The following is a 17,996-nucleotide window of genomic DNA, read 5'->3' as shown; positions in this document are numbered from 1 at the left end:
TAGGGCTAGACTGATATATGGGGGTAATACTGGCTTTTTGTTAAAATATGGATGCTGATCAGTGCACTCATCATAAACTCATCATCATCCTCATTAGTGTCTCATAATGAAGTGCCATTTCCAAGACTTCAGTACTGACATGATACAGATTTTCAAGTTTCTGGTCATGAAAACGGGTACAGTGGTCCCTCGTTTATCGCGGGGGTTACGTTCTAAAAATAACCCGCAATAGGTAGTTGTCAGCTGTATTTTTTACAATTATTCTAGATGTTTTAAGGCTGTAAAAGCCCTCACTACACACTTTATACACTTTTCTCAGACAGGCATTAACATTTTCTCACTTTTCTCTCTTGTTTAAACTCTCAAAGTTCAAACCTTCGTAGAAAAATAAGTCCAGTATTATAGAATGAACGCATTCTGTACTGTACAGGAGACACGGCACGGAGGAGATAGATTGACAACGGTCTACAGTCCCTTAGCCAATCAGGACGCAGAACACAATGTGCGGGTTCTCCCTTAGCCAATCAGGACGCAGAACACAATGCGCTGTAAAGAAAAAAAAAAAAGCATGCAAAATTGCACTAAAAAAATCCGCGAAACTGCGAGGCCGCGAAAGGTGAACCGCGTTATAGCGAGGGACAACTGTACATTTAAAGACACTGAATTTTGGCACCAGGTAGTGGGGATGCCAGTTGATAAGTGACAGCCTCAAAAACACAAATCAGTCAAACCCTAGTCTTAACTGGCAACATCTGAGAGGAGAAAGTGACAGCATGTGCAACAGTTGAAATGAACAAAATGCACTGGATGAGTGATGTGTGTGTTCTGTATTGTGGGAGAAGGCGTGCCCTGAAAAAAAAAAAAAAAACTGCAACAGGAGTGCGGTTTTGTAGCTCTGAATGATCCGTGGGAAACAGCATTCCTTAAAGGCTTGGAGGGTCACAGCTGGTCACAGTGTCGATGTTGGGCCAGTTTCTATCAACAGGGTTCATCTCAGCTCATTTTCTCCAAACTTCCTCTCCAGAAATATAAGTGGCTTGGATGTTGAGGGCATCGTCCAGAAAAACCAGGTCTGCAGACAAGGTTACATAAGTTGAGGAAGGACAAATCCACACAAAATGAACATAATGTTAGCATTTGCCATTCCACATGCACTACATACTTATTACACAAGGCAGGAAATGGTATGTAGATAAAGTAAAGTCTGACCTGCATCTGAGCCAAAGTCCAGTTTTCCTTTTCGATTGCTGATGCCTAGAAGTTGAGCAGGGTGGAGCGAAGCGGCTTCAAGAGCTTCTTCTACACTGCATCCTTTTAAAACACACACACACACACACACACACACACACACACACACACACGCACACACAATTTTTGCTTTTTACACCTTGTTTGGCAGACACAGGGCCCCTTTCCACCTGGTGTCGACATGTCTTGTATTCAGTTTTTGTCAAGGTCTGTCGGAGCTGGATTAGATTTCCCCCAGCAGAAACCCTCTGAAATCCAGGAGCCTGTGGCCAGGCTTTTGTTTTTTATTTTTTTATGCTTTTGAAGTTTGTGAAATTCTTTACATCTTTATTTTACAATTTTCTTGTTCTGATTTTTTTCAGATTTCGGGGTAATTTTGTTTTTCCATGTTCCTGTCTTCTCTTTACTGCTACTGTCAAAAAAAGCAGAAATGGCAAAAAAAAAAAAAAAAAAAAATCTTAAAACAAACAAACAAACAAACAAACAAAAAAAGGTTTTCTTATTTTTCCTCAGCGAATTTCTGTTTTTTGTTTTTTGTTTTAATTTTCTGGTAAAATAAAATCTGACTTTCTCGTATTTTGATTAACATTAGGCTTTTAGGCAATTTAATGAGACATATGAACACACCAGGATAGTTTTATTGGTACAACAGATAAAAAAGAATAGTCTTTAGAGCTACTCTGAGTAGTAGAAGATCTGCAAGACTCTAACATAACTTGTTTTGTTTACACAGAAAGTAAGAAGTTAGAAGTCCTGCAGGTCCTACGTTTATTTATTGATTAGTTTTTGTGAATAGGGGCAATGCAAATGTACATAGCAACATTTAACTGGTTTACACACGCGCTTAAAGTTCATGTTCTACATGCAGAGCTCACAGTATACTGCTGCTTCTTAATTCCTGTCCCTACGGGCTTTTTAAGAATGAGCATCAAAAATGAGTTACAGTGGTGGAGCGACATATAAAGGTAAATATTCAGATACACAAAAAAATATGCACACACGCACACACACACACAGACACGCTCGCTCTCTCTCTATCTCTCACACACACACACACACACAAATGTGCAATAGACCCTATATAGAAGTGAACATTCCAGTAAATGTAAAGAATGTAAAAATGTATTGTAATACAGAAAACTGTATGTAAGAATTATACAGCCTTGCAAAGAACTTAAACGGTACATGCACAGATCCATTCCTTACTGTTGTAGACGGTGGAAACATCCATTTTATAAACTTTTTACAAAAACAAGCAGAGCAACATTGATGAGAAAACCAAAAGTGCATACAGCTCTGCTTTTGTTTCAGCCAGCATGGGACTTGTGCACTACAGTCCTTCATGACTTTACTGAATTCATTTTTGCTTGGCAGCAAATTCCAGAGATGTGAAGCCTTTATTGAAATGCTGACTGCCCAAAAGAAGTCCTGCACTGTCTGACTGCAGAATTACCACTTGTTGTGCTCCTGGTGATTCCATTACTGTTCTGCCTACTGATTCTTTCACTTAATATTTCATTGGACGATGCTAATGGCATGTGATTACTTTAATAGATGGCAAACTCAGTTAAAAATGAGTGCTATCTTTATCATCCACCAAGATTTGATAGTTCCTAAAAGTCAATAACTGTATTAAAATGGAGCTTTCTACTGTAATCTATTCCTGCAGGGCTGGGTAGGTGTTAGTTCTCCTTGTAGGGTAACATTATGGTCTCGACCCTGGAAAGACCAACCAGCTATAATGAAAATATCCCCCCAAATATCCCAAGTTGCCCATCGCTGCTAATCCTATTCTATCCTTCTATTCTATTAGGTTCTAAACTCCACTTATGTTTTAATATGTTACTTTAAATAGAGAAACAGTGTATGTGATGAGGTTGGACAGGCTCACACTTGGATGATTTGATACCTTCTTTTTTTTTTTTTCACTGAACAGGGAACTACCTACAAAAGCAAAACTCACCTGAAGCATGTTTGAAGTGCCGTACACACATATCCATTGTAGCGATGCTGCCACAGAGCGTCGTAGTGCCTTAAACATGGACCGTGAAATCATAATTACTCATATTCAATATGCAAATATCCATTGAAACACAACCTGTGCTTTTAAATAACTCCTTCAAGCTTCCTGATATGGTAGCTTAAAATTCAAAATGTAAAGCTGTCTTTTTAATGACAGGAAGACTCAACAGAAAATGTGACAGCCACATGTTTTATGTATTATGTACTTAAGAACGAAAAGGAAGTGAGACCTGCCACATAAGCGTGAAGACCCTGGATCTCTATGACCTGCTGGCCCAGAGTGTGGCGACCAGGAGGAAGGCCCATAGCTGTAATGGCATCTGTCACCAACACCAGGCCTGGAAAAAAAACAGCGTTTTAACCGTGACAACAGGCTGATACTTAAAGGGAAAGTATCAAATTCATAAGTCAGGTCCCACCAGCTGGGATCTTTTGCAGCTAAGCAAGGTAGCTGTCAGGTGAGAGATTTCTGAATGCAGACTGCTCTGGTGGTCCCTCCACATACAGCCGGGAACAGTAAGTATTAGAGCTGAATGAACACATGAAAACATGCCCGCATGCCGTGACTTTACGTGGGAGTGAAATCCCTCGAGACCAGCACGAGTATGGGTGACACAGAGAGGCGGCTGACGCAGCGTCCTCGGCTCAGTGCCCTCCACATGCAGTCCTGGGGCGTCACTTGGGCATGATTTGATTTTGATTTTTTAAAACCAGTCTTAAAACCCATTTTTACTCATTGGCCTTTAACCCAGCATGAGACGTTGCTCTGTTTTATTTGTTCTATTGTTTATATTCCTTTTTACTGTTTTATTGCTTTTACTGTTTTGTTGTTTTATGATCATTTATGCACATTGATTTTAAATTCCAGCATTAGACCTTGCTCTGTTTTTAATTTGTTTGACTGTTTTTATTCTTTCTACTTTTCTTTCTGTTTTGCTGTTTTATTTTCATTTGTGTACAGCACTTTGTTTCAGCTGTGGTTGTTTTTAAAGTGCTATATAAATAAAGCTGAGTTGAGTTGAGTTGAGTTGATGACAAGTTGTGCCATTTGCAATGTTTAACTGTCATTTAATCCACGAGAAATGTAATCAGTTAGACAGTCTAACGCTCTTTCTAATGACACATCTAATGACACATTACCACACACAAAGTAGATAGTTCTACATTTCTATGCCAACACAGTAAGTTAAAGAGATTGCTTACCCATTTTGAAAAATGGGATATTTTACCCCCCTTCTGCACTTCCTGTATCACTCTGTGTCAGAGGAGCAGTAGCCACCACAGAGTGGTATCATTTGTTTTCTTCATGGAACATGTATGCATAGTGGTGGACAAAACTACTCCTTTATAATGAATGAAGGAGTACTCTGGAGAAAAAACCTTCTTCAGAGTACTCATCATTGACAATTGCTTGGATTTGCGTATGATGGCCCTCGTGGGGGGTCCTTACTGTGTTAAGCCGTTTGAAGCCAGGCATGCGAAGCACAAACATTCTTCAGTGTGGGCACGGATGTGAAGTGTTGAAAGTGGGAAGTGAAAGAGCCTTTTGGGTGGGAACTCTCTGCTTTCCTTGCTGCTGCTTGACTCTGGCAGCCTGTTGGAGAGCGTCCTCACGGAGTGTGGCTCCTTCATACTGTCTATGGCTCTGTTTTGAACAAGGTCTTCCCAATTACAGTTTATGTGGAATTTTTTGTGGTTGATCCCGATGTTGTCCACGAAACACTTCTGCTGACCTCCAGGTGCTTGTTGGCCAGTATTAGTGAGTAGATGGGTAGAGGACCTGTAATCAGTGTTACCAATGAAATATTTTGATTCTATGTGTGCTTAATTATAAGAGCTTCATTTGCAAAAGCTGTTTATCCACTTCAGTCAACATCTTTTAAGATGATTTCAGTTATATCCAGGATACAATGATAGTGGAAGCACATAATATTATGCTTGTTATGCACTACTGTATACTGATAGAGTGAGCACCCCCTCTGTATTTACAGATGTAAGTATAGGTTTCTGTATCTAGTACTCAAAGGTGGCACCTGCTATAATCTGTAGTACAAATTTGAGCCATTCAAGGTAGTAACCGGAAAACAATATTGGTCACTCAAAGCTCTTTACTTGCCTACACACAGGATATTTACAATAATGGTGATGTGTTGCTCCCAACAGCACCAGAAGTAGCGAATGAGCCAAATTCATTAGTTTTTTTTATGAAGTATACCGTGGCCTTTAGTATTTGGAGCATTCAGCAAATAACCAGCACTCAGTAATGACAGGAGGAAGACAGCACCACTACTGTCCTACATAAGTTAGGGAGGTGAAATAATGTCTGTTAAAAAAAAAAATAAATAAATAAATAAATGAAATACAGTTGTCCCTCGCTATAACGCGGTTCACCTTTCGCAGCCTCGCAGTTTCTCGGATTTTTTTTAGTGCAATTTTGCATGCTTTTTAAAAAAAATTTTTTTTACAGTGCATTGTGTTCTGCATCCTGATTGGCTAAGGCAGAGCCCGTGCATTGTGTTCTGCGTCCTGATTGGCTAAGGGACTGTAGACCATTGTCAATCAGTCTCCTCCGTGCCGTGTCTCCTGTACAGTACAGAATGCGTTCATTCTATAATACTGGACTTCTTTTTCTACGAAGGTTTGAACTTTGAGAGTTTAAACAAGAGAGAAAAGTGAGAAAATGATAATGCCTGTCTGAGAAAAGTGTATAAAGTGTGTAGTGAGGGCTTTTACAGCCTTAAAACATCTAGAATAATTGTAAAAAATATTTCGCCTATTGCGGGTTATTTTTAGAACGTAACTCCCGCGATAAACGAGGGACCACTGTATCCCTTTAACTAGGGATTGGGTGCACCTCAGAAAAGGAACAGTCTGCACTGAGCACACAGCTTGTCAATGTCAGTCAAGAATGAAAGTGTGGGTACAGGGATAAAACCTTGGTCTATACCTTTTAAAGATGTGGAAATTGTCGATAGCATTATTCATACTCTTCTGTATTTTCCTGCAGAAAAAAACCTACTGCCATCTAGGTAAGAAAATTGCTTCAGAGCAATTCTATTTTTAAAGATTCTTTAAAGTAATGCACATTTGGCTTTACTATAAAAAATACAGTGGAGACAGACAGGAAGGATGGGTAACAGAGAAGGTGTTAAACTGAACATGAGTAACAGCCTTTTCTATTGTTGTGGGTTCCCTGATCAGCCTGGGAAAAACTGCCTGAATAAGGCAAATACCAGCTGTTAAATTACTGCTAATAGCATATGAGGTGTATTGTTCTGTAAAAAGCACTATCCTCAGTGGGGAACACCAACTGTACAAATACCAAAACCCCCATGCAGTAATTTAATCTGCACTGCTGATAATGTTTCTAATTTGGACGATCAAACCACCAGAGTCTAGCTCCACAAAACTGGAACGATGAAGACTGGCAGCAGATGAGCAGAACTGTGTGGAGCCAGGAGGGGACATGAAGAAAAAAGGAATCTTATTGTTCATTTGATATGCCTGAAAATATCAAAGCTTCATACAGTATGTTCCATACAAATGTCAGGGAAATTATAGGCAAACAACAGAACTGCTGCAAAATGTAAAATGCATATTAAGTATCATCAGTTTTCATCAGTGGGGCTGAAGTAAAAGTCAGCAACCCAAAAGCTTTATCACTCTTCCTCCTGTCCTACCAACCCCCCTCAACAGGTATTTGGTATGGAAATGAGCTAATCACTCCCTTTATGGCTGATTGTGTGTGTATGTTGGGGGGGGGGGGGGGGGGGGGGGGGGGGGGGGGACTTTACGTTTGTGCACGAGTGAACAATCACACAAAGAGTGAGATTTGTAAAACAGAAGCATGAGTATGCACAGCTTTATAAATCTGATGAAAGGAATGCGTATGAATATTACTGACATAGCATATTACTGGCTTTGTGCATGCACACAGTTTTAGTCATGAATACACAGAGTTTTACACATCTGCCTCCTGGATGGTGTGCTGGGTCACAGATCAGCAAACCAGCAGATTAGGGCTCAATTCAGCCACAACAATGCTGGAGTCAGTGGTCAGTGACCCAGCTACACCTCCATCACAACGCCTCCACTCCAAACTGGTGCAAATGGACCAACCAACCAACCAGAACCAGAGCTGTTTTGGACAAAAGGAGGTGATACTGACCTAAGGGGTGTGCTCTGTGGGCAATGCGCAGGGCAGCAGGGTTGGTGTGGATCCCATCTGCAATCATACCATAGTACACTGTCCTGCCAGCAGGGATCTGGTCACTGGTCAGCAGACCCACTATTCCTGGATCTCGGTGGTGGAACTAGACCACAACAAAACAAGGAAAAAATAGACATCATAAATAATGGATTACTGTCACCTTTGTGATGCAGCTACTTACAAAAGCTTATTCTTAACAAGCTTCTGTCATGCAGGCCTAACTAAGGAGTAACACATTTTCAAGACCAAGGGCCCTATCTTGTGCCACCCGCTATCCGCTGCCACGACCCGCTACCCGCAAATTGCGGATTTAGGAACTTCCGCTATCCCTAAACGGTATCTTGCGCCACCCGCTACCCGCTATCCGTTATGCCGACTGCATCATTTGCGCCTGGAGGTGCGTCGTGGGCGTGTTTCATGCGCTATCCCTAAAGTTGCTATCTTGCGCACACACTTAAGGCATAGCGGATAGCGGGTGGTCCTGACCACCCGCTATCCGCTTTCCCTAAAGTTTGGGCTGTTAGGAGAGCGCGTCCAGGCGGCTTCAATGCGCGTCCCGACGGAGCCTCGCCACGCACACGGTCGGACTGATACCGGGACGCCGCCGGAATGGACTGAGTATATTACTCATATTGACTGTTTAGAGGAAAGACTGTTTTAATTGGACACTTACCCCAGCACGTTTTATTGTTTTATCATAAGCCAGCAGCTGTGCTATATTTTTATTTTTAATATTTTATTTGCCCAATCTACCTTGTCAATAAATTAGTTTACACATAGTTCCACCTCTGCCTCTTGTGTGTGTGGTGTGGCCTGGGGATTTTACTCAGTCAGTACAACCTTGTGACACGTCCACTTGGACACATGTGGTTCCACCTCCCCAATTAACTCGCCTATAATATAATATATAATATGTATATAGCCAACTTGCTTTAGCCTCAGTAGAAGCCCTGAGAAAATCTACCTCCCTCTCTCCATCGCGGGTTTAGGATTTAGGATTTAGGATAGCGCATCCTGCCCTTAAAGGCAATGGCACCTGGCACACTGATTGGTTTAACTGGCATAACGCCCAAAACACGCCTATTCATAATATAGTGGGTAGCGGAGGTGTTTTGCGGATAGCGGGAGGTGCACAAGATAGCAACTTTTACGGGGGAACGCCTCTTCCTAAATCCTAAATCCGCAAATAGCGGGTTTAGGGAGTCTGGCGCAAGATAGGGCCCAAAGAGTCACAGGTAAAAGAAACAAGACAACAAAACTGTGGCCTATAACAACAAGCTGCAAAACTCCAGCAACAGAAATACTCCCTAAATCAACCACTCACAAACAACTGTTTATTGTTTGAATTTACCAAGCAAAAACATTACCTTCAATTAGAACCATGAAAAGTAAGGACTGACAAAACTTTAATTTGGTCAACTACGTGACATGGAAATGGCAAATCCTGACAATTGCATAGCGTGGGTGGAGGTATGCACTGTGTGTCATCTTTCTGGTTGCTAAAATCATACTAAAAAGACAAACATGAGCAAAAATTAAGAAACATGACGGAAACCTTGCTCAGTGGAAGGTATCATGGCTCCACCATAACACCAAGTGTATTTTCTACCACCAGGAAGAGGGATTTAGGCCAAACAGCATGACATGTGTGTGTCACAGATGAGTGTGACTGGGCTGGATCTGGAGCAAAGAAGTACTTCTTTTCATCCATAATCTGCTTTGGTCTGTCATTTTCAGCATGCACTAAATATCTATTGTTTAGACCATGCAGTGAATGGCTGTCCATGAGAAAAAGTGTGGACCACGTCTATAAACTGTAATCCCATTACTTTACTAATTACTCTCTCTAACAAGTCATTACTAATTACTTTACATTTGTACTGAGTACTGATCTTAGGTCAGTTTTACATATTACATCATGCTGTTCGGTCAAAAAAAAAAAAAAAAAAAAAAAAAACATCTGATCCTAGAACAACCAACAGTAGTCTGGTCAGGACAAACCTTCACCAGACTGTGCCTGCACCTCAGCTCACACGATATTAGGCCTATATCCTCCCCACTGAGAATCTGTATCTTTCTAAAAGTCCCGAGCTCGAGCAATGTCATTAGAAAAGCAAGTGTAATGTGATTACCGAACAATAAAACATAATCCCTTACATTTCCTTGTCATTGGGAAAGGTCATTTAGTTACAGTAATCTGAGTAAAAGTCATCTAATTAATCACAACAATGCTAATGGCTACAAAACCTAAATAAGGACAAGCTGGGACTTACAGGCAGCATGGCATTGAAGAGGTGGGTGATGAAGGAGGCTCCGTGCTGAACAGCCTCCTCAGCTTGGGACAGGTTTGCAACTGAGTGGCCTACATGAAGAAAACAGCATCAAGCAGACTGATGCTGCTGTATTTCACCCTACATTCTGCAATAGGAGGCTCACTGAATCACATCACAAAAAATCCCTCAAATTGTTTAAATGCATACTGGTTGTCATCAAGGCAATTATCAGTACTGATGCCTCCAACCATTTTAATCCAAAATATCAGTTTTGGCTGTGGAAAACTCATATTAATCTGGGGCCTATTTGATTCTTGTTTTATTGGATGTAACAGAATAAATGATGCTCACCTAAGGACACAGTGATACCCCTCTGGCAGAGCTCCTGCACCACTGATTGGCTCTTGGCCAGCTCGGGGGCTAGCGTCACCATGGCAACATTATCTAAACTGCCGTAAGCCTCCATCAGGTCCTGTAACCCTCCATACTTAAAGGTACGAAGACAGTGCTCTGGGTGGGCTCCTCTCTTCTCCACACTGATGAATGGGCCCTCCAGATGAAAACCTACAGGGAGACAAACAAAAAAATCCTTACCCTGGCTACCCTGCTATTTCATGTCAAAATGGCTGCTGACTTTTGTCCATATTCTTCATTTGTTCCATGTTACATCCAGAGAGGTACTGCTGTTAACTAATTAATAATATCTACAACAAACTTCTCATTACAGTTGCAAAAGTAATATCTCACCCAGAACCCCAGCTCCATGTGGTCCTCCATTGTAAACTTTGATATTCGGCAGGACCTGAAACAGCACAGCTTCATTATGGGACGATCTCTTACTAACAGTAAGCTGAAAGCTGAAAAGCTCAAAAATCTTGTAAGCTGAAAGGTTTACAAAGCTTACTAAGTTTACCAAGTGCTTGGCAAAGAAACACAACCAAAAGATACATAAAACCTATACAATCTTTTGCAATGATGAGGATGAAGAATTAACAACTGAGGAAAATGTTACAAAAGGGCAAGATCTTCAAAATGGTGTTTGAAGAAACTATCCTAAGCTCCTTGGGCAGGTCACCCTCTTTGAGACTGCATTTTTTGGTTTTTTTTTTTTTTTCGCTAACAGGCAAAGTGTTGTCACTTGCTGAGATTAATGCACTCTAGATCTCTTTTAGAATTAAACTAGTAAAGGTTTTTGCTGACACTAAATGTGTACAACTCTGGTGTGTAATACTGTGTTTATGATTTCTTGTAATGAAATTGCTGATTTTGTACCTTTAATTTTCATATGTTCTGGTACTCACCGATATATTGTATGTGCTACCACTGCTATTTGTCTCCTTCAGTACAGGCGTTGCTATGAATTTTAAATGTTGTCTGAATATTTGGACACATCCCCTTGATTCTCCCCTGTAATAACACCTGTGTGTACTTTCGTGTTTTAGACCTTAAGAAATATTGTCTTACCTTTGCCTAAACCAAAAAGCTACTGTACGGCTCCCAATCATCCAAAATTCGGCAACAAGGCTTTTAACCAGAACTACGACAAGTGAACATACCATCCCAATTTCAGCACCTATGCACAGGTCACCTGTCCATTTTAGAATTGGTTTTAAGATCTAATTACTTTTCAGGTACTGAAAGGTCTGGCTACCAGCTACATTTCAGAACTATTGACCCCCTATGAGCCACGACATAACCTGAGATTCTCAGGCAGGGCCCTCTTTGTTCTTCCACAGTCCATGTTAAGGTCTAAAGGCAACAGGGCTTTCGCAGCAATTCCTTAGGCTCTGGAATGCCCTTCTTGGCTGATTGAGTTTTGCATTTTAAATCCATTCTAAAAACCCACCTTTATAAAAAACAAAGTCGTTTTTATAATTCCTTTAAGTTTATCATACTGTTTTCACAAAATTTTGTTTTTATGTGACTTTTTTGACTGCTCTTGTTTTATATTGTTCCTACATATGATGCCCTTTGTAAGTTCTGTTTCGAAAAGTGCTATACAAAAAAAGTGTATTGTTCTAAGATTGATAATAATAATAATAATAATATAGCAGGCATTATTATTATTATTATTATTATTATTATTATTATTATTATTACTACTACTATTGTTATTACTCTTGGCATTGTAAATGTGGCACCTTGTGGTAGACAGCAGGAGGAGAGGTGACCAAGGTGGGACAGAAGGATGTTACACCATGTTCCAGGATCTTCTTGCCTACAAAGGAAATCCCACCACTGACATCTTCAGAGGCTTGAGAGAAGTCGATGCCATATCCTCCTGAACAAACATGGACGACGGGTGAAAACATGATGTGAAGAGCACTGAATCAGCATCCATCAACAGCAATAATGAAGTCATCCACATTAATTTTCCTAAAAGCAGCAGCACTGTTGTGTTTTGATGACTGGAAGTTGGGCGGAGTGAAATGTTTTCTCCAATGGAAAATAATCCCTGAGAAAACGCTTGCTTTACACAGTCAGTTATCAGTCCTGTGGTTTACGAATCCTGACAACTTTGTTAGCCACAGCAGCAGAACACAAGTTGGCTGTTTCATAAATTCAAATTTGAGAATCAAAGGATATTGATTATTATTTTTGAAATGTTTAGTACGCCTACAAAATGTGGGTACATTGTAGTAAATAGGCCAAACATTCAAAATTTGCATTGGGAGTGGGATTCATATCGCAACATCAAGTTGGCCAAAAACTGAAGACTTATCAAAGCATGCTAGATCAAAACACGTGTCCGTGTGTGAAGCTATTTGAAGAGCATCTGGTACCATTGATCTGGACATCAATAAAGCCAGGGGCAATGATGTTGCCTCCACAGTCCACGCGCTTGTCGGCATAACCCTGCTCATCAAAGAACAGCTTCTCTGGGTCTAAAATCCTTCCTTCACGAACCCACAGGTCCTCTCTGCAATCACACACACATACTGATAAGAACAATTATTTATATAATGCTTTTCTTAACAACTGTTACAAAGTGCTTAACAAAATAAAATAGGTAATGTAAAGAATAAAGCAATAAAATTCAGTGAAAGGATAAATATGATGCAGGGGTGGCGTGGCTCAGGAGGTAGAGCAGTCGCCTGATAACTGGATAAGTGGTTCCTGGTTTGACCTCTGTGTATGTCAAAATGTCCTTGAATAAGACACTGAACCCCTAACTGCTCCTGATGAGTGTCTGTGGGAATGGATCAGTATGAGGTAAACACTGTGAAGTGTGTTGAGTGGTCAGTAGATTAGAGATGCACTATAGAAATGCAGTCCATTTACCATTTACCAATGAACATACACAAGTGATAAAAAAAAAAAAAAATTAAAAGAAAAGACTTATATGAGCATAGAACATACTGTATCATTAGAACATATCGTTCATGGCAGTTTGTTGTGACAAAACCAAAAGTGAAGTCGAAAAAATGCATTTTTGGGATGGAAATGAGGGCTACATTTCATTCTCACAAGGCTCCTGTTGGATTACTTGGATTATGTTGTGTCTGAGCTTCAATTCAAAAATGTGGTGAAGCTGCAGATATTCAGGGACAAGTTAAACAACTGCTTTGAATGAACTTTACCTGTGGCTGCAGTGCTATTTGCAACAACAGAGGCACTTGCACTACTGATATTAAATTTAGATGTTTATCTGCAAAATGTGCAGTTTCAGAGACGCTTTGAAAGACGTTAAAGAGGCAAGGGGGTGAAGAGAAGGGGGAGAGCACTGGTTTTATACAGTAGGGGGCGAAATGGGCGGAGCTACATTCCCGGTCAGAATTTGACAACACAGAGAGAAAAGAGGTGGAAAACAGTGAAATGGCTCGGCCTAGTGACTTGGTATTGATTTAGATGACTAGAAGTACCAAAGTCTCTATAAAGCCCAGGTTACTTTCAGGATTGTTAAGAGGTTCTGAAATCGCTTAGTGCAGGTCTAAACTTTGTACCGTCACCTGACTGTACAAAGTTTAAAAGGAAGGTGGTTCCACTCTTTGGTGCCCTCTGATGACCTTGTGGACATCTCTATCCATATGAGGTAAGTAGGTCACAAAATGTAAGTTGGGCTAATCCATGTAGACCTTTAAAAGTAATCAGTAAAATCTGAAAATTCTAAACAGAAACGTATTCTAAACTATTCTAAACATATTCTAAATGTAATGGGAAGCCAAAGACGGGAAGCTAAAATGGGGTCATGTGGTCTCTCTTGTTCCAGTTTGGAACTAGTGATAGTAGTGATTGTACTTCCACTTATAATGCACAGTCGAGTATGTACTGTCTCTGAACGTCATACCTCTGGAGCTTGTGGTCTCTCAGGATCATGCAGTTGACAAACTGGGTGATGGGAGCATCGGACACAGATTTGTTGGATGGCATTTTCCTCCAGCAGTAGTTCACCCTTCCCTCAGAGTGCAGGCAGGACCACTCACTTTACAATCAATCCAATGCTTTGCTTACTTCACAGGACTGGAAAACAGCACAATAAATGAAGAACTGCTGAAATATTATACAGTGAGATAAGAGTAAGTGCATGCAAAGGGATAAAACAGGAAAAAGGTAAAACCAACTAAACTCATAAGTGGCAGTGGTGGAAAGCGTACTAGAAATCTCTACTCAAATAAAAGTATTGTTACTTTGAAAAAAATCTAAAAGCATCTTCCAGGTTTCTGTTTGCTTTAGCGTGCTCAAAAAAGTTTTAATTAATTTAAAAAAATTGCAAGTATAGAGGGCTCTGCCAATGTAAACAAATATTTATCAAAACAATATAGTAGGGGAGAGTGGGGTAATTTGTGCCAAGGGGCAAGTAGTGCCACCCCTGTTATCTAGAAAACCATAGAAGAAGTTGGTCATGTGACCACATATTTTTGAAGAGGCATCCATTTCACTCATCCTGCAAAGAAGGGAGACACATGGTTTGAGAGGTAAGCACATTTAAGTTCAAAAAACCTTTTTTTGCCCTCCAAAGTAAAATTTCTATGATCAAGGTTTTTTTGATTGCTGTGTTTGAACAATAATAGAAAACTTTGAAAACAGTTCACACAGGTTTTATTACTTTAGTAAGCTACACCATGAGTGTATACAGTTAGCATGATGTTAGCTCAAAACAGCTGGGGGATGCATTTTTTTTTTTTTTTCAAAATGGTGGGCTTGGGGTAATTTGTGCCAAAGGGCCTGGGGTAAGTTGTGCCAGTGGCACAACTTGTGATTATATACTATATATTACTTTATTGTATTTTATTGTTATTGTACATTGTCTTCTTACCTTTGATCACTAAAACTATTCAGATTCAGATGAAGATGATTTGCAGGTGCTCATTTTGGAATTTTTATTTTGTTCTGGGTATGTGTTCATGTGGCGCTAGGCCTTGTTATAGAAAAGTGACCTGTGATCTTGTTAAAATAAGAAATAAATGTTAAATAAATAATTTTGTATTGAATTTGCTTTGCTTTTATATAGCATTATCATTTGTGAGATTAAAATGATCTGTTTTACTTCAATTATCAATGGCAAGTTGTGCCACAAAACCACTTTTTTTTTTTTTTCCAAAAGCTATATTTCTCAAACAGTTTATATAAGATCCAAAGTGATTGTTCCCAGGGATGCACAACATCCTAAACTATACGTGCATGTTTTAGTTGGAGGCATTACTGTAATCCCCTTGCTTTAAAGGCACTTTAAGTAAAAATTGGCACTACTTACCCCACTCTCCCCTACACCTTTAAGTAAAAAGTAGCTCATTTAAAACGTCCTAAATATAGCCAATGTTACTGATTTACTTTTTTTTTTTTTTTTTTTTAAATCACCTTTGTTAGATGTCACCTTTTCAATGACATTTCTAAGCTTAACAAAGTTTGTTCTAAATTATCAGAGATGACCCTTTTATCACTTTTATTTCATTTTATTTACAACTACATCAGTGGATAACGCTGGCTTAAGCGCAGATGCACCGATATAAAATGCTATCTTATCACAACAGGGTGCAGCAGCCGACTTTGACCCCATATCTTTACTTGATTTGCTCATGGCTTTATTTTGTTTCTTGTATAAAAGCAGCATATTAATTTTCTTAGTCTTTTTTTTTTTTTTTACAAACTGTCGCCCAGCTTTTTCTGCTGGTACTCCTTACTTTCGAGCACAAGGTTAGTCAGCTCAGCCTAAATCCGTTGGGCTTCATTCCCTGTTTTGCGTGGAGAAAACACTTGACCAAAGTCCATTCATAAAGTCGGGCAATTTCAATTTGCCTTAATTTTCAGCACACGCAAATGCCGCAAAGACAGAACAAAAATATTTTACGATTGACACACGCTACTGTTTATTTCGGCATACACTTAACACACCAAACAGAGCTTATTTTTGATCAATAAATTCAACTTGTTGACCTGTTCGGCTGTTACTAGCGCGATCTCCTTCATCCAAAATACAGTGTGGTGGGCGGCAGCGTGCAAAGTGAATGGACTCTGAAAGTTGATATTTTAGTAAAATAAAGTGCTGATTAATAACCTATTTATATGCCGAAAGTCTAAATGCAAAACTCCCGTTAACAGATACCTTTAGCTGTACTCTAATATGTATGGATGTTTTCAGATAAGCTAAGTAATACTGAACTAGCCGAATTCTGAATGGAGTGACGGCGGAAGAACGTTACGTGTCAGAGTCTACAGTTGTTCCTCAGTCCGTTAGCCATATCATAGTAAGTGCACAGCAAGCTGTTCTGGATCATGTCAGAGGGTGTCAAAGCTACATCTGATGACAGTACACGAGGACTGTAATGCCCTTGACCATCAAAAATTAGCACGATCCTTTTGTGGAATGCAGGTACTTGCCCCATAAGCGACTTCCCTACTCTGTAGATCCAACCTGAGGAAGCGGATGGGAGCACGTGACAGAGCGGAGCTGCAGGTCAGCTGATCAAACCAAAACACCCCACCCCCCCACCTCCGCGGGTACATAGATGTATTGTACAGTATAGTTGATATGTACAAAAAGCGCAGAAAGGTGGGTTTGTGAGACAAGATAATTATAAAATATAATAAAAATACAAAATAATATCAAACAGAGTAAAGTGTGGCAAAAAAAAAAAAAAAAATGCGGAATCATTTTTCTATTTGCAGGCAATAATATCTTTTATTATATAGGGACGTTTTAAATGCTTTGATATTACTAGATAATTTAAGATAAATCCCATAATCAAGATCTACCACAAGTGTCCAAAATCTTGAATAGCCTATATCAGTTGTTTTCAAAGTGGGGTCAGGGGACCACCAGCAGTCCTTGAGGGTCCTCAGCGAAAGGAGGAATAATTCAATTTCAATGTAATTTAATTCACAAGGAACTGTTGGAATGCAGAAAATGCATGAGGGATCATTTGAACTTTTACTTTCTTTCTGGCTTAATTTCCCCACAATTTGTCATTGTTCAAATATGACATCTAAACAGTTTAATTCATGTTCATTATATTGTTATTTTGAGCGAGTCAATGAGTAGCAAAGGCCAAGTTCACAACTGTTCCATTGTGAATGTAAAATACTTTGAAAAACCTGGTCATCTGGTGCTTTAATTCTTTAATACACAGCAAGTACCCAGAGGAACCCGAAAGCTACATAGTGGCATCTAGTGTGAGAACAATAGCACTACAGTCCCACAAGGCCAAACCCTCCAAAGAGACGAGGACAGAGAGTATTTGTCGGTTAGATAGCTGTGGTGGCAACAGACAACCTCTGTCTCTTATTTTGTGTTATATTAGCATATAATGTATACTTAATCTTTCATAGTAAATTCTATTTCCAAATTTGTGTAATGTTAAGGGTCTCTTCAGAAATTTGAAAATTAAGTTTATCTAATTTAAAAAGCATTTTGTAGATATAATGCATGTTTAGCATAATGATCTCCAGCCGTTGGTTTCCATTCATTCCACTATAATATGAAAATGAACTTTCAGAGACTTCAAACTTTCTTCACTCCAGTATTCCATCACTGTAACAAAGTTGTCCACATTATTTTCCTAAAATAATGTGGTATAGGAATTTTCCTATACTCTATAATGAAATAGAGAACGAATCTCATTTTTTTGCTATATTGCTCCTGTTATGATGATTTAAGAACATTATGGTTCCATTGTATTCTATTAAAAAATCCTGAATTATTCTGGTATTCGGACTACATTAAACTAGAGTGGCTGTTCACCTATGACCCTTTTGGCTGTGCTATCTATGTGTCAAGGGCTTGGAGGAGAAGACAGGATGCTTTG

At 39.6% G+C, this 17,996-nt stretch overlaps 1 protein-coding gene across 1 annotated transcript; it reads right to left on the bottom strand.

The window, feature by feature from the left end:
• Positions 1-858: 858 nt before the first annotated feature.
• On the bottom strand, positions 859-16,622 carry amdhd2 (amidohydrolase domain containing 2). Its single transcript, XM_030058223.1, has 12 exons — positions 16,573-16,622; positions 14,042-14,214; positions 12,537-12,673; positions 11,895-12,034; positions 10,501-10,555; positions 10,105-10,317; positions 9,754-9,842; positions 7,439-7,583; positions 3,501-3,608; positions 3,212-3,280; positions 1,210-1,311; positions 859-1,072 (listed from the first exon to the last, which is right to left on the bottom strand). The coding sequence occupies exons 2-12, from the start codon at positions 14,122-14,124 to the stop codon at positions 999-1,001; spliced, it is 1,215 nt and encodes a 404-aa protein (XP_029914083.1). The 5' UTR covers positions 14,125-14,214; positions 16,573-16,622; the 3' UTR covers positions 859-998.
• Between the last annotated feature and the right edge of the window lie 1,374 nt (positions 16,623-17,996).

The sequence above is a fragment of the Myripristis murdjan genome, chromosome 8 (genome assembly GCF_902150065.1).
Source record: "Myripristis murdjan chromosome 8, fMyrMur1.1, whole genome shotgun sequence".
Taxonomy (NCBI): domain Eukaryota; kingdom Metazoa; phylum Chordata; class Actinopteri; order Holocentriformes; family Holocentridae; genus Myripristis; species Myripristis murdjan.
The sequence above is the reverse complement of the archived record's forward strand: the minus strand, read 5'-3'. Positions and strand labels throughout refer to the sequence as shown.